At 36.2% G+C, this 24,509-nt stretch overlaps 1 protein-coding gene and 1 non-coding gene across 5 annotated transcripts in view; both read left to right on the top strand.

Annotated features, from left to right (window-relative positions):
* GSK3B (glycogen synthase kinase 3 beta) overlaps positions 1–24,509 on the top strand; it is a 205,019-nt gene that overhangs the window by 99,393 nt on the left and 81,117 nt on the right. For all 4 annotated transcript variants that reach the window (XM_077776762.1, XM_077776760.1, XM_077776761.1 and 1 more), the window contains exon 3: positions 2,220–2,303. In XM_077776762.1, the coding sequence (XP_077632888.1) occupies positions 2,220–2,303 (84 nt within the window). The remainder of the gene's footprint in view (positions 1–2,219; positions 2,304–24,509) is intronic.
* LOC144242023 (U7 small nuclear RNA) lies at positions 7,089–7,152 on the top strand. Its single transcript, XR_013338277.1, has one exon. It is a non-coding gene; the product is annotated as a U7 small nuclear RNA (small nuclear RNA).

Here is a 24,509-nt window from a genome sequence, read left to right on the forward strand (position 1 = left end):
GAGGCGGGAGGGAGGGGGGGGAGAGAGAGAGAGGGAGAGAGGGAGGGAGAGAGAGAGAATCTCAAACAAGCTCCATGCTATCCATGTGGAGTCCCATGAGGGTCTCAAAGTCATGAACCATGAGATCATGACCTCAGCTGAAATCAAATAGTCAGAAGCTTAACTGACTGAGCACCCAGGCTCTCCCCTCAATTTAAAGAGAGAGAAGAAGTCCTTTCAAGTTTCCAATTTCATTGAGAGGACATGGTAGAACTAACATAGAGCTTGTTGGAAGTTTGTAGAGGAGGAATATTTGCATATTTTTACTATCCTCTTCTTTTTTATATTATTTTTTAAAGTATTATTTTCTTTCTTTAATGTTTATTTTTGAGAGAGAGCAAGAGTGAGCATGTGTGAGCACGAGTTAGGGAGGGCCAGAGAGAGAGGGAGACAGAATCTGAAACAGGCTCTAGGCTCTGAGCTGTCAGCACAGAGCCCTATATGGGGCTTGAATTCACAAACCACAAGATCATGACCTGAGCTGAAGTTGGATGCCAACTGACTGAGCCACCCAGGTGCCTCTTCTATCATCTTCTAAGAACTGGAGGCTACTCTGCTCTAGAACAGTTCTGCTGATTAGGCTCCTCATCTGTGCAACCCCCGGCCCCTCTTTTTTTTTTTTTTTAAAGCATAAAGCAGTTTTCCTTTCAGATTCCCAGGTATATGTTTTGTAGCTCTTCTCAATCACTATTTTACTTGAAATTTTATATTTCCTGTCCATATAGCTGGTACTTTGTAATATGTTCTCTGTTATGTAATTTGGCCTTTATTAACTGGACTTTTGCAGCCAAGTATATTGTTGGAATTTATCTTCTTTGTTAATATATACTCTTCAGATTTATTACTGCAAAAACTTATGCTGTTAGGAAGCCATCATATTACTTAATGATTTCTTTTCATGAAGAATGCGTAACCTTGAAACTCCCCAAAGGAAAAATTATTTATATGATCTATAAGTTTATCGAGACTGTACAGTTTCTAGCATGTCCTATTTTAACCCTGTAACACTTAGCAACTGAGCCTTTCTTATGGGGCTCTCAGATTTTTTTTAACCATATCTTGGGAAATAGTGGGGCTTGTAAGAACTCTTTGCACCCAAATTTATGTGCTTAGTGAGAAGTGTGATTTTTATTATAGTTGTGAAAGATTCCAGTAGTAATAACTCATTCCAGACATCTCTGACATAACATAGACCACTGCTTCTCAAGCTATTAATTGTGAAGTATTAGTTTTAAAAATTTCCAGTTCATCAAAGACTGATATTTTTGTAAAATACAATACAAATCAGTTACTAGAAAAGTGAAATTTAAAAAAATACAAAATATAGACCCCACGCTTTATTATAAGATTCACGGATATGAAATTACTCTGTTAAATTGCTGTAAAAGATTCTAAGCACTTATTTTCAATTTCTGTATTTATCTTATTGCAAGGCAGTAGTAAATAGTTCATAGACTAATAACAAATAGTTTGCAGGTCAGCACTGGTCTATAGACATTACTTTGTATCTTGTTTAAAAATTTTGGGGGCACCTGGGTGGCTGAGTCGGTTGAATGTCTGACTTCAGATCAGGGCATGATCTCATAGTTTGTGGGTTCGAGCCCCACATTGGGCTCGATGCTGACCGCTCCAAGTTGAGCCTGATTTAAATTCTGTGTCTTCCTCTCTCTCTCTGCCTCTCCCCCACTCATTCTCTTTCTCTTTCTCTCTCTCTCTCTCAAAAATAAATAAACATTTTAGAAAAAAAAATTTAATTTTTATAATTTTAAAATTTTTGATTGAAGTATAATTGATATATATTAAATTAATTTCAAGTGTACAACATACTGATTTGGCAGTTATATACATTGTGAAATTCTCATCACATTTAAGTGTATTATGGTATTTTTGACTATATTCCCTGTGCTGTACTTTTCATCCCTATGATTTATTTATTCTACAATGGGTACTTTGTACCTCTTAATCCCCTTTGCCTATTTTGCCCAGCCCCCCAACTCCTAGACCATACTTTTTAGTAACATATCCATGGCCTGCCCCCCGACTCCCTAGACCATACTTTTTAGTAACATATCCATGGCCTGCACTTTGTAGTGTTTATCGTTATGAAACTTTAGCATCTTAGTCAATATGGTGAATAGCATTTATCCTTTAAAAAATATTTTCATGTGTTTCCTTTTCAGAACCGAGAGCTTCAAATCATGAGAAAGCTAGATCACTGTAACATAGTCCGATTGCGTTATTTCTTCTACTCAAGTGGTGAGAAGGTAGGTCTTGCAGAAAGTGTGTACTGTGTACTTAATATTGTGATAGACTTGTTATTCTAAAAACAGTCTTTGTTTTGCACCCCATCCCCCACCCTTGCCCAATGAGTGAAACAGTTTTGCTGATATTAAATGGAAGAATTCTGAAACACAAGCCCTAGTAATCCTAAACTCAAGACATAATCATTGACTATCATTAGTTATATCAGAAAATGTTAATGAAATGATAAAGGGAATGTTTTTTTAAGAATTTTCTTTTTTGGAACATTTGTCTTTAGTTCATTATACACACATGTATATTTTAAACCTGTGTTCTTTATGTGCTCCTGGAGCTGCATGATAGTTCCACTTGTTTATTAGAGGGTGGAAAATGATGTCATTTTGTTAAGTGGAAGTATTGTAGGGAAAGGGGAACCAGGAGGACTTTAGTAGGACCAGAATGAGACTTCAACATTGGGAGGCATATTTAACCTATCCTTGGTGAGGGAAAAAGTTAGAAAGGTACAGTATTACAGAACTTGTGATACTTGGTCACTCTTTATGATTGCATTTAATTTTGTGAAAGCAAAGGTTAATTTGAGAAGACAGTGTGTTATGAATTCCCAACCCTTTTGGTGTTTCTCTTCAAATAATAATAATGTCATTGTATTCACTGGAGTTGGAAGCACAGAAAGTTTGTCTCTTCTGTTTTACCTTCTTCCTTCTGCCTATTCACTGTCCTTTCTTCCCAGATTCCATTTTCCCCCTTATATTTCTACTGGTTTGTGGTGAGGGGGCAGGGCAAATAACAAACCACTTAATCTTTTTAGCTAAATAAATATGACTTTGGATTGGTTCATTTGATATTTTGGACCTCAGATTTCTGGCACATACTATCTAAAGTTCCTAGATCTATAATCCCTCTTGATTACTAAGCCCAGTGTTCTTTTTACTTCATGTAACTATTTCCCAGTGTACCAGAGTTTAATCATTTTCCATTAACTTTTATTTATTTAGGTTATTTCCTTAGTTCTTTTTTTCATGACAGAGCCTATACTATGGGAAGATGTCTGTGTATTAAGCAAACATTATGATATATATCCTGTAGATACATAAATGTTATATATTTGTGTGCATTTGTGTCAGTCACAGCTAATGTTTTAGCAACAATTAATAACAGATTGGTTCTGTAGGTGACTTTTGTTTCTCTGGTGCTTGTATTAGGGACTGTAAGCCCTTATAAGTATTTGAGCTCTCTTGTTTCTAAAGCCAATTATGAGGTTCATGCCACTTTTTTTTTTTAAACCTCGCATACTGCCTGTTATGTCTTTAATCTTCTCTGTTTTGACATGTCTTTACTTTTTCCTGGCCCTTCCCAAATAAAATTATGGAACAGCACTCTTACAATGGAATTTTGCATCCTCATGACTTTTTGTTGTTAGATGCTGGACATTATAATACCCCAGGGAGCAAAGTAAAGGTCAGAATTATTTGTTCCATGAACACTGGATTACATGTAGATTCGTTTCCAAAAGCCTCCTAACAAAACCCCTAAACATTTTCTCCTAATTACTTTATTCGCTGTCCCCTATATGGCAGATACTGTTTTTAGGACTTTACAAATACTAACTCATTTAATGCTTACAAAGATAAAGAGCAGAAAAGGAAGAATATCAAACTTTTGAATATAAGACTGTATTTGTGGTGGCATCAAAAGGCTTACCTATCTGGTTTTGGTCTGATGAAAACCCTGATCACAGTTTGCTCTCACCCTCACTTAATCCTGCCTTGGTAGTAGTGACAGTGGACTGCTATCTGTGTACCCCAGAGGGTGATTTTCCTCCCTGTTGCTGTTTAGAGCTGCTTATTATCAAAAATGGTCTTGCAGATAAAGACCAATTGAGAAGTCATTAAGGGAGGTTAAACAGAAGGACACTGAACCTCTATTATAAAAAGGAAATATACTTTATAATGTTTTATTTATCTCAGAACTTTCTCTTGAACATTGTAAATTTTCCAAAATGAATAAAAGATTCCTCTTAATTTTGGATAGCTTCATTAACAAAACAGAAAGAAAGAAAGGTTGTGATATATTGCTGAAAATAATTGCCCTTCCTTAACAAAAGAGAAGGTCTTCTGAAGATATGCAGAAATACACAGATGCAGGACCTCCCATGATCTTCTAGCTACCGAAAAGGTGATTTCTTCTTGCTCTCCTCACCATCTCCACTTCTGTTCTTCTGAATTGTTCTGCAGGGCTAACATTACTCAAGAGACCAGGTAATAAACTAATATGTCCCATTTGGAAGACAGATTCTGCTCTAGGGTTGAGAGCTCAGGTTTGTGTTGTTGTTGTTAAATATTTATTTATTTTGAGCGAGAGAGGAGAGAGTGCTAATTGGGGAGGGGCAGAGAGGGAGAGAGAGAATCTGAAGCAGCCTCCACACTCAGCACAGAGCCCGAGGCAGGGCTCAGTCCCACAAACTATGAGATTATGACTTGAGGTGAAATCGAAAGTCAGACATTTAACCAACCGAGCCACCCAGGTGCCCCAAGAGCTCAGGTTTGTTATTATCAGTTGTGACTGTCCAAGCGTAGGTTACTTAGAGTGAACTTAGAGCTATAGTTGTAGAAGGGGATCTAAATGTCTTAGGAAATTCTTACAGATCTTTAAAGATGATTTCTATCTGAATAGGAGCATGGTATACTGCCTGTGTATGTGTATATATATGAGAACAATTTGGGGGGAGGAAATAGTAAATTAATAGTTTGAGATGTCTCTGGGACAAGCAAGTAGAAATGCCTATTAGACAGATACACGTATGACTTTACATGTGGTGGTGGTGATGACAGGGAGTGGGGTGCTACGTGGAGAAATGATAATGACAGAGTTCGGTTGATAGAGTTGTGTGGCCGTGTGATAGAGCTCTTAGGACTTCTGGAAGGAGGGAGACGGGATGTTTGAGACCAGCACAGTGACGAGCCAGCGGTTTGCCAAGTATTGCCTTCTGGTCCTGGAGTGTGTTGAGGATGAGAAGTCTTCATTTGAGAGAACTAGAAGGAAACCACTGCCTTTGGGTGGGATCCAGGAAAAAAAAAAGTATAGAAAACCTCCACGAAGAGACTGGGGTTCAAAAGAGTTCCTTTTTGGGGTTTCAGGGAGCTTAGGGGACCGTATGGACATGAGATTAGTGGTCAGGGCAGGAGCCCTGAGGAAATGTGGGAAGGCAATTGGGATGATTTTAGAAATTTTGAGGATGAGAAAGAGCAGAATTCAGTGTTTCAGGATTATAAGGATAAAAGATTTAGTTGATGTATGAGTTCAGACGTATATGAGAATATTATGTGATCTTCTCATTGTCATTATCTCTCTCCCTTTTTACCATTTTCTGTCTCCTCTGTGCATTTTGTCTCACTTCTCTTTAGTCTCCTCAGTCTAGTTTCTGGGTTTCTGCTCCTTTCACTCTGGGTTCTGAGTCTCTGTCTTTTGGTCTCTGGGCTTCTGTCCCTCCTTGGTCTCTGTCACCCTCTCAGATTTCTTTTCCCTCTTTAACTCTGGTGTCTGTCTATTGCTCTCTCTCGGTTACTCCCTCTGTGGATTTCAGCCTCATTCTCTGGGTTTCTGTACTCTTATTTCATTGGGTTTCTACCTATCTTTCATTGAATGTCTGATCCTTCTAAATCTTTATATAGATTCTCCTCTGTCCTGAGCAGCCTTCATTCTCTTTCTTGGTGTCTTTTCTCTTTGAGCTCTGTTACTCATTTTGGGGAAAATTTGAGAGAAAAAATTTTCACTTCCTGTCCTGACTTTTTTTTGGTGGAGTTTTTGTTGTTTTGTATTTGGAAAAATGATCATGCTCTGGTGCCTACAAGGCCCATGTAGAACAATAGCAACTAAAAGGTAACATAAAAGTAAATATTTGCATTTATTGCTTTCACAAAGCAAAAATTATCACATTAGTAAGGGTTCTCTTCATATCTCTAATTGATACTGGTCTTCTATTTGCTCAGACCTTGCATTTCTGAAAGAACAAGGCCAAGCTGTTGATTTATCACTAAACAGACTCTAATTAAGGAAGTATTATTTTTCTCAGTTGTATGTGATATGAAGCTGAAATTTTGGTCCTAAACAGGGAGTGACTGGGGTAACTAAAGGAGGCAGTATGGTCTGGGAAGGCTCAATATGGAAATATAGCTGTGCTAATAAGCAGTGGACCCCAAAGCCCAATGCTAGAAGGACTTTCTAGAAGGAACTGTATGAAATGCACTTAAAACTTGAATTCTCTATTTCTATTCAGAGTTCCTGTGCCTTAGGTTATGTTTGGGAGAAGAATCTTGTAAAACACTGCAGCATTATATATAAGGAATAGGTATCATGGTCCAGGAAGCATCATTTGTTCAAGCTACCAGCATCTAGAATGGAAAAAAAAATCCTATGGGAAAAACAGTATTATTAAAGACGTCCTAGCACTGCAATGTTAAGGTGATCAGCATCATTTCAGATGATTCCAGTGATATCAGAACTTTTTTACTAGTCTTTTGTATGCCATGTTATCAGATTGTATGCGTAGAATTCCTATTAAAATAGCGTTTCGGTAACTTTAAGCATGATATATGCTTGGGATCCAAGTGGCAGAGATCACTCACTTAGGCCACACATCTTGTTTAGAGCCAGATGGTGCCTGCAAGATCATCTCACCACCTACCTCATTTTGTTCTTGGGCAAAGAGGTACCCAGCATGGCTGGTGGTGTATCAGTGTCATCCAACCAGCCAGTTTGTGGGAGTCAGGATCAGAAGGTGGCTTCCCTAGTGTTATAGCTCTTTTAGAATTTGTCTAGCAGGTTTTCCAGCCCTTACCAGAAAACACCCCCTCCTCCCCCAACAAAGAAAAGTGTGGCTCCCCAAAGCCAGGGCAACACTACTTCTCTGAACATAAGTACTATCCTGACTTTTGACTTCTCCATCTTTACATATCTTATTCTACTTGTACATGTTTTACAAAATTGTATGAATAATTATTTATAAACTTATTAAATATTGGCAATCTGATCATATTTCTAGTTATTGGTTATATATTATGTGTTCTGAATTGTTGAACTGCATAACACTCCTAACTACTCCCACATTGTTATTTTTAATTTTAAAATTGTAGCTAAGCTACCCCAGAGCTTCATCATAATTTTTGTCTATAAGCACCCTTTAGCTCTGGATGAAGTTAGAGTAGGGTTGCTGTAATATTTGCCAGTAATTTCCACTGATCACAGTTTGACTGGAAGATTGTATCTATTTTGGTGAACTTGTCTTTATTTTGTTCTACTCTGCCATTTTAAAGAATAATTTTCTTTAGGGATTATAAATAATCAGCTTTTAGCATATAACTGAGGAGTAACCAGGATGACTAAAAGAAGGAGGAATTAAGTCAGAACAGAGGCCAGAGATATGACTTAATTAGTCTTAGTTGTAGTCTTCTGGTTGGAATTATTGGTGTTTGCTGTAGTGACTAGAGCATCATGTAGTCAGTTAGTATACTTTAGATTACCCATTAGGTTTTAGTAACTCTGATTTAGTTTAGAAAAAGTAACATTCTCTCCTTGACAAGAGAAAAAATGGGATTTTTGAATGTTTTGAAAGTCTGGCTTATGATACTTTTGTGAATTCTGAATATTCTAGAGAATGGTGTTTTTTTTTTTTCAGTATCAGTATTTGGTAGTAGAAACTCCTTTCCCCCAAATAAAATTTTATGAAGAACCCCCATTCTATAAATAGAACAGATAAAAAGCAAAATTGCTTTGGTTCAAACTGGGGACTGGCTGACTTTGCTTTTCCTGAGTTGCAGCTCACCGCAGTAGACAAGCCTTAAATTTTTTTAAATTAATTTTTAAGAAAAATTCCTACAAGTAACCTTACGTGTGAAAATGTTTTAGCTGTGTGCATCATAGATTGATTATTTGGATAATAAAGAAATTGCCTTCCTTAAAATAAAACTCGCCCGCTACTTGTATTAGTGGCAGTTTAAATAGCAAGGATGACAAATTGATTTCATTCCTCATACCAACTTTGTTCTATTGATAGTAACTGTGTAGAGGGTTGTGTGCAGAAGATTCTACCACTGCTTTTGGGATCAGAGAAGAATGCTGTGCTTGATTATGCCTGTTTGTCACTAGCCCTGGAGAGGAAAGGATACGAGTGAATCTGTTCTGAAAATGGAAGAGCACTAGCTAGATTTGCATCCCAGTTCTGCCACTTGATAGCAGTATGATTGGGCAGGATATTTACCTTAGTAAGCCTTTTTCCCCTTCTCATCTGTACAGTAGGGTTTGGGTTTTTTAATTTTTTATTTATTTATGAGAGAGAGAGATAGTATGAGCAGGGGAGGGTCAGAGAGAGGAGGAGACACAGAATCTGAAGCAGGCTCCGGGCTCTGAGCTAGCTGTCAGCACAGAGCCTGACGCGGGGCTCAAACCCACAAACCGTGAGATCATGACCTGATCCAAAGTCAGACGCTTAACCGACTGAGCCACACAGGCGCCCCCAGTAGGGATTTTTAAAGAAAAAAGTGTGATACTGTTTAAGTGCTTATCATTAGCACTTGGGGTATAATTAACACTTAATAAACATTAATTTACTATTTTATAAATTATTGTTTAATAATAGCAAATATATATTTTACTTGCTCTGCATCAGATATTGCTGTAAGCACTTTACATGTACTTTGTAATTCACTTAAACTTTACAGCAACCCAGTGAAGAATGGGTACAGTTATTACTTCCCATTTTATGGAAGAAGAAACTGAGGCAATTGCAGTTAAGTTACCTGAGAGTCCTGCAGCTACTGAGTGGCAGAGTTAGAAGTCAACTCTAGGAAGTCTGTCTCCAGGGTCCATATAGTATTTACCGTAGAATGTACATTTCTCTAGGAGCAGTGTATTAGAAATGTAACATTTAAAAATATCTCAGTAATTACTGCTAAACAAGGAAAGGTTATATAGTGTCTACTTTGGAGAATTTTTAGAAAAGAATAAATAGCCTTTTGTTCTATGACAATAATAGTAGCAGCAGTGATAATAATATCCAAAATTTACGTGGTGCTTACTGTACACCAGACACCAGGCATTATTCTAAACACTTAAGCTCATGTTTTTTTGGAAGAGCTTCTGAAGAATTGTTGTTAAATCTTTAAATGTATGTTAGAATTCACCATTGAAACCATCTGGTCCTGGACTTTACTTTTTGGGCAGTTTTTGATTACTGACTGATTCAATTTCTACTTGTTCTCTAAGTTTGTTGAGGGTTTGTATTTCATTTGAGTTAAATATTTGGTGTGTTCCCCTCAATTTATTGATTACATCTAGGTTATCTAATTTGTCGGCACACACTTGTTCATAGTATTCTGCTATTCTGTTCTTTTTATTTTGTAAAGTCAGTAGTAATGTTCTCACTTTCAGTTCTGATTTTAGTTATTTGTCTTCTCTTTTTTGTCAGTCTCGCTAAAGTGTGTCAATTTTTTGATCTTTTCCAAGAATTACCTTTTGATTTTCTTGAACCCCTTTTGGTGGTGGTGTTCTCTATTAATTAGCGGTCTAATCTTTATTATTTCTTTCCTTTAGCCAGCTTCACGTTTAGTTTCTTCCTCTTTTCTAATTCTTCAGGATGTAAAGTTAGACTATTCTTCTGTTTTGAGATATAAATCTTGATTGGTAGGTAGAAAGATAGGTAGGTAGGTAGATAGATAGATGTCCTTTTGGTTTATAATGTTCAAATCTTGTATTTCTCTATTGCTCTTCTATCGAGATGTGCTGTCCATTATTGAAAGTGGTGTAGTAAAGTCTCCAGTTATTGTACAATTGTCCATTTCTTCTTTCAATTCTTTCATTGTTTATACGTTCGATTGTTGTTGGTACATATATGTGTATAATAATTACATCTAATTGATGAATTGACCTTTTTATCAAAATGTAATGTCTTGGGGCACCTGGGTGGCTCAGTCGGTTGAGCATCCGACTTCAGCTCAGGTCATGATCTCACAGTGTGTGGGTTTGAGCCCCGCATCAGGCTCTGTGCTGACAGCTAGCTCAGAGCCTGAAGCCTGTTTCAGATTCTGTATCTCCCTCTCTCTCTGACCCTCCCCTGCTCATGCTTTCTCTCTTATTTCTCTCTCTCTCTCTCTCTCTCTCTCAGAAATAAATAAAACATAAAAAATATTTTTAAAACAAAACAAAAAAAGTAATGTCTTGGATGCCTTTTGTTTTCTTTTCCTTGCCACTGCCCTGGCTAGAACCTCCACGACAATAGTTGAGAAGATATGAAAGCAGACATCCTTATTTTGTTCCTGATTTTAGAGGAGACATAGTAGTCTTTAAGTAGACTGTGGGGTTTTTGTAGCTGTTATTTATCACATTTAAGGAAGTTCCCTTCTAATCCTAGTTTGTTGAGCATTTCATGATATGTTGGATTTTCTCAAATGCTCTTTTCTCCCTCCATCTGTTAAAATGATTATGTGTTTGTCTTTCATTCTATTACTACGGTGTTTTATGTTAATTTTTTGAATGCTAAACCTTCATGGCATTTCTGAAATTAATCCCATTTGGTCATGGTATCTTATCATTTTATATATTGCTGAATAGTACTTTTTAGGGGAGTTTTGCATCTTTGTTCATACGAGATATTGATTAGTAGTCTTGTGTATGTCTGTCTTGACCCCTACCTTGTGATGGTTTTGGTATCAGGGTAACACTGGCCTCATAAAATGAGTTGGGAAGTGTTTTCCTCTTCTATTTTTGTGAAGATTTTGTGAAGAACTGGTATTAATTCTTCCTAGAGAGCTTGGTAGTTTTCTCCATTAAATCTGTCTATACACCTGGGCACTTTTTGTGGGAAGTTTTAAAATTACTAATTCAATTTATTTACTTGTAATGGTGTATTTAGATTTTCTATTTTTTTCTTTTGTCCCACTTTGGTAATTTGTTCATTTCTTCTAAGTTATCTATCTTATTTATTGACATAGTTATTCATATTTTTTCCTCAATTTTTAAAAAAAAATCTGTAGGTTAGCTGTGATGCCCCTTCTTTCATTCCTGATTTCATAATTTTGTGTGTTTTTCCTTGGTCAGTCTAGCTAAAGGTTCATCAATTTTCTTGATTTTTTTTTATTGAATCAATTGATTCCATTGATTTAGTTTCTTTGATTTTTTTCAATTGCTTTTTTCTAGTTCATGTATTCCTGTTCTCTTTATTATTTCCCTTCTGCAGCTTGCTATGGGCTTATCCACCCCACTCCACCCCCCGCTTTTTTTTCTAGTTTCTTAAAATAGAGAAGTTAAGTTTCTTGATTTGAGATCTTTTTAAAGGCACTGGTTATAGGTTGTGCTTTGAGTTCCCTTAGCAAGTTATATTTTTATCCTTTACCATTGGATATGTGAGTGGCTTGAGTGCTGCTTTCAGAGTTCAGGGAGTGCGTATTTACCACAAGTTGAACCAGATACTAGTAGCGTGGAATTTCCCCTCTGATTGTTCCTGAAAGGTGCAGCCTTGGGCATTCATGGCCTTTCTGACTACCAAGGATGAATGTGATTTTACTTCCTGGAAGTTACTCTTGGGTCAGAGTAGCTTATTGTTCACTCAGTGTTTGACCTGAGGTTGCTTATGAGCTCCTTGTGCCAGTAATGCTTTTACTGTGTGTTGATGTATCTTTGTGCAACTTGGGGAATGCTTCAAGTCTCCCTCACATTCTGCACATCTGAGAACCTATGCATATCCTTACTGACCTCCAGACAGGACTGATGCCAAGTAGGCTCTTTTTGGCTCTCTCTTGTTTCCATTCAACTTCTGTTGCTTTGCTTTTTTGCTTGTGTCAGGGACCTACCAGCTTCCACAAAGGCCTCTATTGTTTTTAGATAATGACTATAGGCATGGAGTTCTCCATACTGTGTTATAAATAAAATTAGTCTCTAGGCAGAGCTAGCCTGTTTCTCTCTGGGGACAGAATGCCTGTTCTACTATACTAGAGAACTCCGTGTCAAGACAAACTTTTTCTAGAGTAACACCCCCACTTTATGAGTGGGTACTAGAGGATAGGCAGTGAGGGCCCTGTTCTTCACACTACCTTGCCACTCCCAGCATGGGTGCTCTGCCCTGTGATCAAATTAAAGATGAGACTGTCAGGACCCCAGCCTGCTTGCCTGGAGTAGACCTTCTGAATTACTTTTGGGGGCTGGGTGGGGGAAAGGAGACATAGTCCTCTTGGACTTTTACAACTTGGACACACCTTGTCCCTCCTTGGATGAAGCCATGGCCCCAGACTGGAACTGAGGGGAGAGGAAGCTTCCCTTCTTATTGACCACACCTGTCAGGAGTTAAGTGCTTGGTAGAGCTTCCCAAACATGGCAGTATTATAGCACAGTAAGGGAGCAGGTCTTCACAAAAATGCCACAGACCCTTGCTCTTCTTAACGAGATTTGTTTCATTTGCTGTACGCCCTTAGAACAATTACCAGATACTTAAGTGATTGTTTTATAATCATTTTACCAGTTAAAATTTTGTTTTGCTGAGAAGATCTCTTGTGTCTTTTACTCTGCCATTCCAGAAGTCCTACTTCCCACTTAATTATTTCTGCATTTTGTGGACTGCTTAGTGAAAAGATGAGTAAAATAGAGACTTCCAACTACAGTAGGTACATACTGTATTGTAGAGGGATAGACTGAAAAGTAATAATTGAACATATGCTGATTGTCTTCTGTTTTAATTGTTTACTTCATCAGTAAATAAATATTAAGTAAACACAATAAATTAGTAGCATTGCACTAATATATTGTAAAACATATACCAAAATAAGTATTTAAAAACATCAAATAAATTTAGTATACCCTATATATGATAATTTTTATCAGATTCATATTCTCAGAGATATTCTTTTGATTACTATAGACATTGTATAAAATCTTAAATAATGAATGAAAGTACTAAATGTTTTGTTAAATCTTGTGATTCTTAAAGTGTTTTTTTTTTCTATGTGTATTATGCATTTTTCTCATTTAGTCAACTTGGTGCTACAAGATAGATGATAGTACTATTTTATAAGTTTTATCCACGAGAAAAATAAAAGTTTAGTGAATAAGGAATTTGCTCATGGGGCACTTGGGTGGCTCAGTTGGTTAAGTGTCCAACTCTTGATTTTGGCTCAGGTTATAATCTCACAGTTCATGAGATGGAGCCCTGCATCAGGCTCTATGCTAACAGCATGGAGCCTACTTGAGATTCTTTCTCTCCCCCTCCCTCTGCCCTTCCTCTCCTCTCTCTTTCTCTCAAAGTACATAAATAAACATTTAAAAAAATTTTTTGCTCAAGGTTGCATAGTTAGTGACCAACCATGTGAGCCAATTATTTAAATGTAGACTCTTCAGTTATAGTCTGTGTTCTTTCCAAATACCTACTCTTTCTGAAATCTTGATGTTCACTTTAATTTCAGCTTATTGGCAGTGTATAGTGTTTTAGATACAAAGACAAAGTATAAGGTCTGTCTAAATGAATTTGAGAAAGACAAGAAAAGAAATCTACTGTAAAATGACCAATGGAGTAACAGTTACTTGCACTATGAACAGAAGTACTATAGATAAAAGTAATAAATTACCAGAAGGGTCAGCAAAGGAATTACATAGGAAAAATGATACTTTTCAGGGTTTTGAGGAGGAGCTCTTTAGATAAATAGCGCAGTATAAGTGTGTGAAGTTAGAAGTACAGGATGTTTGAAATGCTTGGTGAAGTTAAACAACATAGTGTGTAGAAGAGACACAAGTGTTTTGATATTTCTGGTACATAAAGTATGGGAGTGTGGGATAGTAGTGGGAGGTAAGGCTAGGGATGTAGAAAGGAGTTCATAAGTGATTGATTGGGTCAAGATCAGCCTCCCTGTGTGAAAAGGATTTTTTGTTATTTTTTAATTAAATGAAATCTCAAGTTCTAGAAATGGTGTACATATAGAAATGCTATACAAAGTTATAACTGTATACACATGGTCTAGTTTACAAAATACAACTCTCCATTCCTTTTTCTTCTCTTTCACCTTCCTTACTTTGTGAAAATTACTGATAGCAGAGAATTTTATTTACTAAAATCAAGAGGTTGCCTAAATAACTCCACAATTTTGTTTTTTACTTAAAATTTCATATTGAATTCTATAAAGTGGTATATTTATTATCTGTATGAAAATTTGCTGATGATCAATGCAGACATTTTCAATAGGAGTGTGAAGTAGGGAATGAATACATAGGTAATGCAAAAATTCTTGAGGTAGAATTTCTCAAGGCCTCTTCAGAAATTAATAAATGTTAGCAAGTGAGATGATAACTGTTATTTGTTTGAAGATGTGAATTTAAGAGTTTCTTTTGAATATCAGTTACCACCTTGTTTTTATGTTATTTTAATATATTTTAATGAAACTGTAAGATACTATTACAGTGTGTATTAGGAAAAAAATGAAATAACACAGGGCAGTAGGTAAAAGTAAAATCTTTAATCCGCAAATCTTCAAATCCCTCTCTGTAGAGGTAAATTTCCTGTATTCATATATGAGCATGTATATCATATGTTAATGTAATAATATTCGTATTATTTTGGAGCATGTTGCCCTCATTCCCCAAAATATAATATGGTGTTTTATGTCTATATGCATAGACACTGCACCCAATTTTCCTGTCGTTAACATCTTATATTGGTATGGTTACATTTATTAGAATTAATGAATCAATATTGATACATTATTATTAACTAAATTCCATAGTTTATTTAGGTTTCCTTAGTTTTTATCTAATGTCTTTTTTCTTTTCTATGATCGCATTTAGGCTACCACATCACATTTAGTTATTTTGTCTCTTAGGCTCCTCTTGACTGTGGCAGACTTTCCTCAGACTTTCCTTGTTTTTGGTGACCTTGACAGTTTTGAGGAGTACTGGTCGCTTGCCTCACTATTGGGGTTTGTCTCATACTTATCTCATAATAAATTGGTTATTTGGAAAAATGTGCTGTTTTCATCACATCGTATCAAGGGCACTTACCATTAGCACAACTTGTGGATGTTATTAACCTTGATCATCTGGTTGACCTAACACTTTTCAGTTTTCTCCACTGTGAAATTACTCTGCTTCCCCCCAACCCTGCCGCTTTCCATGCTCTGTCCTTCGGAAGGAAATCCACACCTCAGAAGGGAGGACTTCTGTTCTTTCTCCTTAAGAACAGATTGGCTATATAAATTATTTGGATTTCTTCTGCATGAGAAATGGTCTTTTCTCCCCCATTTATGAATCTTTTTAGTCATTTATTTTATTGATCAGATTGTTCCAGCTTTGGCCTGTGGGAGCTCTTTCCAGTTAGCTTCTGTGTTCCTTTGATATACCCCATTAATGTGGGCTTTTGTTTAGTGTTGCTTTTGAGTATGTCTCTACTTTCTGACATGCAGATGATTTTTAATTTCTTGCTCTCCACAAATTTGCAACTTTAAAAAAAATTTTTTTAAGTTTATTTTTGAGAGAGAGACAGACAGACCAGACAGACAGATTGAGAGCTAGCTAATGGGAGAGGGACAAAGAGCAAGGGAGACACAGAATCTGAAGCAGGCTCCAGGTTCTGATGGTCAGCACAGAGCTCGATATGAGACTTGAACTCATGAACCACAAGATCCTGAGCCCAAGTTGGACACTTAACTGACTAAGCTACCTAGGTACGCCTCCAACCGTCTTTTTGTGCGCACATGCAAAGACACATGTTTTCATACACATGATTCCTAGAAATGGCGTTGCTGAGTTGAATAGGATCTCTGTACATCTGTACTTTGGGATGTATTATATTTGCCCATTGATTTCCTAAAAAGTTGCAAGAGTTTGGGTTTTCAGCAGAAGTGTGTAATAGTGCATATTGGACAATGACCCTGTCCCAATACATACTTTTCCCAGATTGAGTTTTCTTGTCCAATTTGATAGGTGAACAGTGGTAGCTCATTGTTATTTTTATTATAGTTCTTTATTTATGAATGAGGTTGGGCATCTTCATTTTTATTGGTCGTTGGTAGGACTGTTATCAGCCGTTTGTTTATGTCCCTTTTCATTTTTTTTCCATCGGAATGCTAGTATTTTCTTACTGACTTAGGTCATAATTAATGAGCTGTTTGTATTGTAAACAAAACAAATTAGGGGCAGCTGGGTGGCTAAGTTGGTTAAGCATCTGACTTTGGCTCAGGTCATAATCTCTCAGTTTGTGAGTTTGAGCCCCACATGGGGATCTGCGCTGATAGTGCAGAGCTTGCTTTGGATTCTATTTCTCTCCCTCCCTCTCTGCCCCATCCCCACTCTGACGCATTATTACTCCTTTGTCACATGTGAGCAGATTTAAAAATTATAGTTGACATACAATGTGTGATATTAGTTTCGGTGTGCAACATAGTGATTTGACAACTACATACATTACAAAATGCTCACCATGATCACTGTATTTACACCTGTCACCATACAGAGTTATTAACAATATTATTGACTACATTCCCTATGCTGTACTTTTCGTCTTTGTGACTTGACTTATTTTATAGTTGAAGTTTGTACCTCTTAATTCCCTTCACCTATTTCACCTATCCTCCCATTCCCCTCCCCTCTGGCAACCATCAGTTTGTTCTCTGTATTTATGAGTCTCTTTCTGTTTTGTTTGTTCATTTGTATTCTAGATTCCACATTTATGTGAAAACATATTATACTTGTCTTTATTAGCCTGGGTTATTTCACTAACATAAAGACTCTAGGTCTATCCATCTTGTCACAAATGGTAAGATTTCATTCTTTTTTATGGCTGAGTAATGTTCTATTGTGTGTATACCACATCTTCTTTATCCATTCATCTATTAATGGACACCTAGGTTGCTTCCATGTCCTGGCTATGGTAAATACTATTGCAGTACACATAGGGATGCATATATCTTTTCAAATTAGTGTTTTCATTTTCTTCAAGTAAATACCCAGAAGTGGAATCGCTAGAATCACAGTCAGTTCTAGTTTTAATTTTCGGGAGAATGTCCATACTATTTTCCACAATGGTTGCACCAATTTACATACCTACCCAGCAGTGCACGAGAATTCCCTTTTCTTCACATGCTAGCCAACACTTGTGTAGTTTCTTGTCTTGTTTGATAGTAGCCATCCTGACTGGTGTGAGGTGATATCTTACTGTGGTTTTGATTTACATTTCCCTGATGATTAGTGAGATTGAGCATGTTTTCATATGCCTGTAGGCCATCTCTATGACTTCTTTGGGAAAATAGCTATTCAGGTCTTTTGCCCATTTTTAATTGGATTATTTGAGGTGGTTTTGGTGTTGAATTGTATGACTTATGTATATACTTGGGATATTAACCCCTTCTCGGGTGTATCACTTGCAAATATCTTCTCTCAGTAGATTGTCTTATTTGTTGTTGATGGTTTCTTTCACTGTGTAAAAGCTTCTTAGTTTGATAGTAATCCTAATTGTTATTTTTGCTATTGTAGTCCTTTTCTGGGGAGGATCCAGAAAAATATTGCTAAGGCAGATGTCCCACGAATGTACTGTCTATATTTTCTTCAAGGAGTTTTATGTTTTATGTTAGAAAGTGGTCTGGTTTATTCTTTTGCATTTAGCTATCTATTTTTCCTAATACCTTTTATTGAAGAGATTATCTTTTCCCCATTTTATATTCTTGCCTCCTTCATTGTAGATTAATTGACCAGGGTATGTTTAATTCTGAGTTCACTGGTTTTTCCATTGATCAATGTGGTTTTTTTGTGTGTGTCAGTACTATACTGTTTTATTATGGCTTTGTAGTATAATTTGAAGTCTGGGATTGTAATACCTCCAGCCTCACTTTTCTTTATCAAGATTGATATAGGTATTTGGGATATTTTTTGGTTCCATACAGATGTTAGGATTATCTCTTCTAGTTCTGTGAAAAAATACTCTTGGTATTTTGATAGGGATTACATTGAATCTATAGATTGCTTTGGATAGCATGGACATTTTAATGATATTAATTCTTCTCCATGAGCATGATATATCTTTTTGTTGTGTTGTCTTCAATTTCTTTTATCGTTGTTTTATAGTTTTCAGAGTACAGGTCTTTTACCTCCGTGGTTAATTTTATTCCTAGGTATTTTATTCTTTTTGATGCAATTATAAATGGGATTGTTTTCTTAATTTCTCTGCTGCTTTGTTATTAGTGTGTAGAAATGCAACAGATTTCTGTGATAATATTATACCCTGCAACTTTACTGAATTCATTAATTAGTTTTAATAATTTGTGGTGTACAAAAATATTGTCCTTTTTAAAATTTGGCTGCCCCCCTCCGGAAGTTGTATAAAAGTTTTATATTTTTATATAATCCAGATGGAATCATTTTCCTTAATAGCTTATAGGTATTTTGCCCCCACTATTGCAAACACACTCATGTTTTCTTCTGGTAGATTTATAGTTTGGTTTTTGGATTTTTAAAAAACTTTTTATGGTTTTGGTACTTTGTGTTGTAGTGTGAGATGGGTATGCAGCTTGCCGTAATCTTGTATGCCAGGTACTTGTCTCCCTTTCCCCCATTCCCACCCCTTCCAAGCAAAAGAATATTTCCCTTTCTCTAATCCACTCACTTTACTGTTAATGTTATTCCCCTTCTCTGGCCTGCCCTGACACACCCATTGGAGAAGGGGCATTCATTTTTAAGTTTTTGTGTTTTGGGGGGATGGTTTTGCTAGTCCAAGTTCCTAAACCCAATTCTGAGGAGAATCCTCGGCTGTCTACTTTGTTGAATGTCTTTTATTGTGTTCTGTGATAGGCTGCTTCACTTGCCATCTAATTTTTACAAATATGGCATGATTTTGCTTAAAAGTTGCAACCTTAAGTAGCTTTGTTTCCTTGACCTCAAAAATTATTTGTCTGTTTTCCTAATGTTGGATGGAGTTGTCACAGCTCTTGTTTAGTTGTTAAGTGTGATCAAAGTTTTATCACTTAAATTTCTTCCTGACTGAATAGTTTTAGAGTTCACAGAGGAGTGATAACCAGCAGTTAGAGAGTAATTTATTAATAAAAGTGATAACTAGAAAAACTGAGAGAAATACTCCTTAAATTGTACATCATGTAATTTTTAAGAGATTTCTGAGTAAGATCCATTTTGTGTATTAGCAAAATCGTTTTAAAGGATATGTAGCAGTGACACCTTAGCAAATTTTTGGGAAGCCTAGTAATTGTTCTTTGAAATTAGTCCTTTCTCATTATGTGTGTAGACTGTTTTCAGGTGTATCCATTCAGATGACACTATTTACATGTTATTTACATGTTGTATTTTTATGTTTGGCTTTTAAAGCTTAGAGCTAATTTGTGAGTATTCAGATATTCTGTCTAGTAACCTAAAAGCGAGACTACATTGAGAAAATGGCAGACCTAGATATTTTTGAAAATTACAAGTGATAGAAATGCTGAGTCCTGGTCCTTTCTTCTAAAAATATTTGCATACCATGTCCCATGAATTATATTTTTCATGACCCTCTAAACAAAACTACTTTTAGAATATGAAAATATTAGTATTTTCTATACTTGATGTTTCCTACTGATGGGCTCTCCTCATGGATTATTCCTGACTATTTAACTTAGCAGAATATCTGTCTGTAAATTTAATAAGAGCATTTAAAGAACAGGATATTATTGAGCCCATTTATTTCAAATCAAGAGCAGTGATAGTGTTATTAGTTGGTTGCTTTGGTTTCCAGTTTTAGGACCCAGTTAGGTTTTAAAAAAAAAAAGTGGATTTGATTTGAATACAAGCACAGAACAATGAAATAAAAGGTAGTTCACAGTGCCTTTAAATATAATGAAACACCTTCAATGTCTTGGAAAATGAAGACATTCAAAATGACTGCTTTTACACGTATATGGGCATTTACAATTCACCTACAAAATGGACAGACTTTCTCTATGGTTCTCAAGAAGTTACAAGTTTTTGATACTTAATGGAGTGAATAAACTAAATATATTTGAGCAAAGAGACAGGTTTATGTTAATCTGCAAAGCAGTAGTCTAAATAAAATTTAAGCCCCAAATTTCTCATAGTGTAGTAGATTAGAACATTCAGTCTATACTAGACATGGTTTTTTTTTAACCTTCCTTTGGTGTATTTTTGCTTTTTTAATATTATGAATAAAATACATTGCCTAAAAATGGATATTTAGCAGTATGTCAAATGAAGCCTGAACTGTGCCAGGTAGAGTGGAATTATCTTTACCGATCTGAACACAATACTTCAACTGTAATCTAATACTGCGTTAAGTTTTTCATTAACTGCACCTCAGTGTAGATTACCTTTTGAGTTCTCTTCGGTTACACCTATCATTTATTTTCCAACTGAATTACTGTCAAATTTTATCTGTCATTCTACATAATAAATTGATACTTTGAGTTTAATCATAGGGTTTTATATTTATCTTTGTTAAATATTACAGGTTTCCAGGATATTAGAATTCTTTAAATTCTTCTTTGGGCTTCCATTTTAAACCATTCTTCTTAGGTTTGTATTAGTCTTTGGTGACTGTGTTAAAGTCAGAAATTGTAAATTGCCACATTTATCCCCTGATGTGTTATATTTGGCTAGCACATTGTTAGTATTTTTATGAATTAGGATGCTTTCAGTTAAGCTTTGTACTATCTGTCTGATTTATCATCATTATCCCTTATTGCATTACACATTTTGGTGTCACACATTTACATTTTTTGCTTAGCCATTGAAAGCATTTGCTTTTGCAACCCCTAATATATAAAATCATATATGAAAATATTGATTGGGACAAGAGAAGGACAGAGCTTATAGCCCTACAACTAGAAACCTTTCTCAAATTTGACATTTATGTTTTCATTTTTTTCTTCACTTTTGGTATAACTGTTTAGCAAATTAATTAAATTGTAATACAGTGCTATCATATCTTCAAGTCATTCATAAATCATGATATATCATAATTAACTCTGTCAAATGATTTATTAAAATTAAGAAACCCTGTAATTAAATCATTTTTTTTAAAGGATAGCTTTAACAGCTGTATTAGTTTCTGAAACCCCAAACTTACCATCCCTTCAATTCTGTGTGCACATCCCTTTGACACCAGTTGAGTGTTCTGTCTATGTGTTCCTTTTATTGGACCACAACTTCACTTGGAACTTCTTGTCTGAATCTTGATTTCTGAAATTTAAAAAATTTTTTGATGTTTTTTAATTTAATTTTTGAGAGACAGAGTTTGAGCCGGGAAGGTACAGAGTGAAAGGGAGACAGAATCTGAAGCAGGCTCCAGGCTTTGAGCTGTCATCACAGAGCCCCACATGGAGCTTGAACCCATGAACCACAAGATCATGACTTGAGCCAAAGTTGGGTGCTTAATTGAGCCACCCAGGCACCTTGTGAGATTTTCCTCTTAGCCTGCAACATTACCTTCCCTGCCTTTAGTTCTGCAAATGACCTTATTTCTTATTTTACAAGAAAGAGGGTCCTTAAACATACACTTAATTTTACTTACAATTCTCACTAACCTAATCAGTTTATTTTAGATGTACAGGAAGAAAAATGTGGTGTCATCTAACAATGATAGTAGTGAAACTTTGAGTCTTTATTATGTACCATGTAATGTACTCAAAGAGCTTTTTGTAGATTATTTCTTATAATCTCATGATAGTCTTTTAAAGTGATGCCATCATTAGCATGATTTTACTGGAAACTGAAGCTGAGAGAAGTGAAGTAATTTGCTTGTGGTTACAGAACTTTTATAAGCAGAGTTTGGACTTCTGTGTTTTATGTGATTCATGCTAACCTTGCCTCTTAATTACACTGTATAGCTCTCTGATCTTGTTTTCTTTTCTCATGTTGTTCTAGAACATTGCTTCATTAGTTATCCCTTTTCTTTCCTTTCTTATCACTTTTTTCCATCCGTATCCACTCAGCCTACAAATAAATTTGGGTCTCTTTTACCCATTAAAAAAAATATAAATGAAAAGTGCATCAACAATTTCTCTTTGATTTGCTTCTGTTCAAGATCAACTCCCAGCTTTCTTTTTACATTTACCACTAGGGATTTTGTAAGAACAAACGAAATTAGCTGCCTTGTTTCTCACCTGCCATCTATCCTCCCTTAATCTTAGTATAGGTTGGTGCTACTGTCACCATGGTCTGAAACACTTTTTCCAGGACCATCATTCAACTGTGATATTCCAGATCTAACAAACTTTTCAGTCCTTATCCCTCTTGCTATTGAAACACCTTGCTGTTCCACATCTCGTCATTGTTGAAATTTCCTTGTTGTTTTTTTCCACGCCTCTTCGTTCTGTTTCTTAGTCTTTACTAAGATGTCCCCTAATGTATTCTGCTTCATAAGGTTAGTGTTTTCCAGGATTCCACACTCTTATCATTCTCTTATTGTCCACATTCTTTTTAGGTGAGTGAGGCTGTTCTTATAGTTTTAATTAGCTGTTATCTAAACCTCTAGCTGTAATCTGCTCTTCCTTTCTGTGTTTTCACTTGACCTGTGTTTCCAACTACCTATGAGAAACATAGCCACCTAAAATGTTCTAGGATCCAAGATCCATTAAGTAAAAGTTCTAACTTTTTCCTTCACACCTTTCCTTTTTATGCTTCCCCTGTTGCATTACCTGTTTAGTTGCCCAAGTTTAGAGACTTGAATTAATTTCAACTTCTTTGTTTCTCTAGTTCTCTGTTACTCTCATGTTTAGCCAATGTACTTGCCTCTCCCAGCCTCCCTTTTCTTTCTGTCCTTATTGCCGAAGTCCTGGTATATGCCTTGGATTCTTGTAGAAGGTTACTAGAGGCTGACACTGCTTTCCCTCTCACCTTCCCAACTCCTCCTGCCCCCCTTTTCCATACCCCACTTTGCACAGTGTTGTTTGAGTTAAAGCAGACCTGTAAAACTGTCATCCTAATTTTTAAATAATATTCATTGCCTCTGAGCTTAATTTATTCAGCAAATATTTATTGAGTACCTACTATGTGGTAGGTGGTATTCTAAGTGGAAAAGAGCAGTGAACAAAACAGACAAAAATCTTACCTCATTGAGCTTAGTTGGGGGCGGGGAGCAGACAATATAAAATAAACTATGTGGTTAGAAAGCAATAAATATTATGGGGAAAAAGTAACGTGGGGAAGGAAGGTAGCAGTGTGGGGTAGAGGAACTGGGGAAAGTCCAATTAAGGAAAGCCACTCTAAAACAAGAACACTTTAGCATAGATTTGAAGGAGTTGAGGCAAGTGAGGTGTGTGTGTGTGTATGTCTCGGGGAAGAACATTCCAGGCTGAAGGAGTGATCAGTAAAGAGGCCCTGAATGTGAAAGCCTGCCAAATGTGTTGAAGAAATAGCAGAAAGCTGTTGTCATTAGAGATGAGCAAGCCATGGGGAAAGCAGTAAAGTAGAGGACAGGAAAATAAGGAAGTATCTGTGGAGGCCTTTGTGGACCACTTATAAGACTAAATCTTAATGAGATAGATTGGAAGAGCTATAATCTAACCTCTGTTTTGTTGATATAAAATTGAAGGGGTAAAGCTGGAAGCAAGGAGACCATTTAGGAGGATATTGCAGTAATCCAGGTGAGAAGTGGTAGTGTTTCAGACTAAGGTTGTAGCAGTGAAGATAGTAAGAAGTGGTTAGATCCTGAGTAAATTTTAAAGGTGAACGCATTAATATTTTTTGGTGTATGTATATATATGAGAGAAAGATGGCGGTGGGGAATTAATGATGATTCTAAGGTTTTTAGCCCGAGCCATATTAAGTGCACAATTTGACATAGTAGCCTAGAGTTAAAGGCAGAGGTCCAGCACATATATGAATTTGGGAGTCATCAGTGTAGAGTACCGTTGAACCATCGGACTGGATGAGATCATCACAGGAGTGAGCTTACATTAAGAACAGAGACTGAAGGACTGAGCCCTGGGATCCTCCATTTCTTAAGAGAATGAACCAAAAATGGAGAGCACAAAGAGTGGTCTTTGAGGTAAGATGAAAACCAGAAGAGTATAGTGTTTTAGAACCCAAGTGAAGCAGGTGTTCAAAAGAAGGGAACATAATCCAACTATGTTAAATAATAGTGCTAAGTCATGTAGAAAGGGAGGGATAAAATGATGACTGAAAATTGGCATTGGATTCAGCAACAAGGGGGATTACTGATCTTGAAGAACTATTCTGGTCAAGTA

This window comes from Crocuta crocuta, unplaced genomic scaffold (genome assembly GCF_008692635.1).
Source record: "Crocuta crocuta isolate KB4526 unplaced genomic scaffold, BGI_CrCroc_1.0 scaffold87, whole genome shotgun sequence".
In the NCBI taxonomy this organism is placed as follows: domain Eukaryota; kingdom Metazoa; phylum Chordata; class Mammalia; order Carnivora; family Hyaenidae; genus Crocuta; species Crocuta crocuta.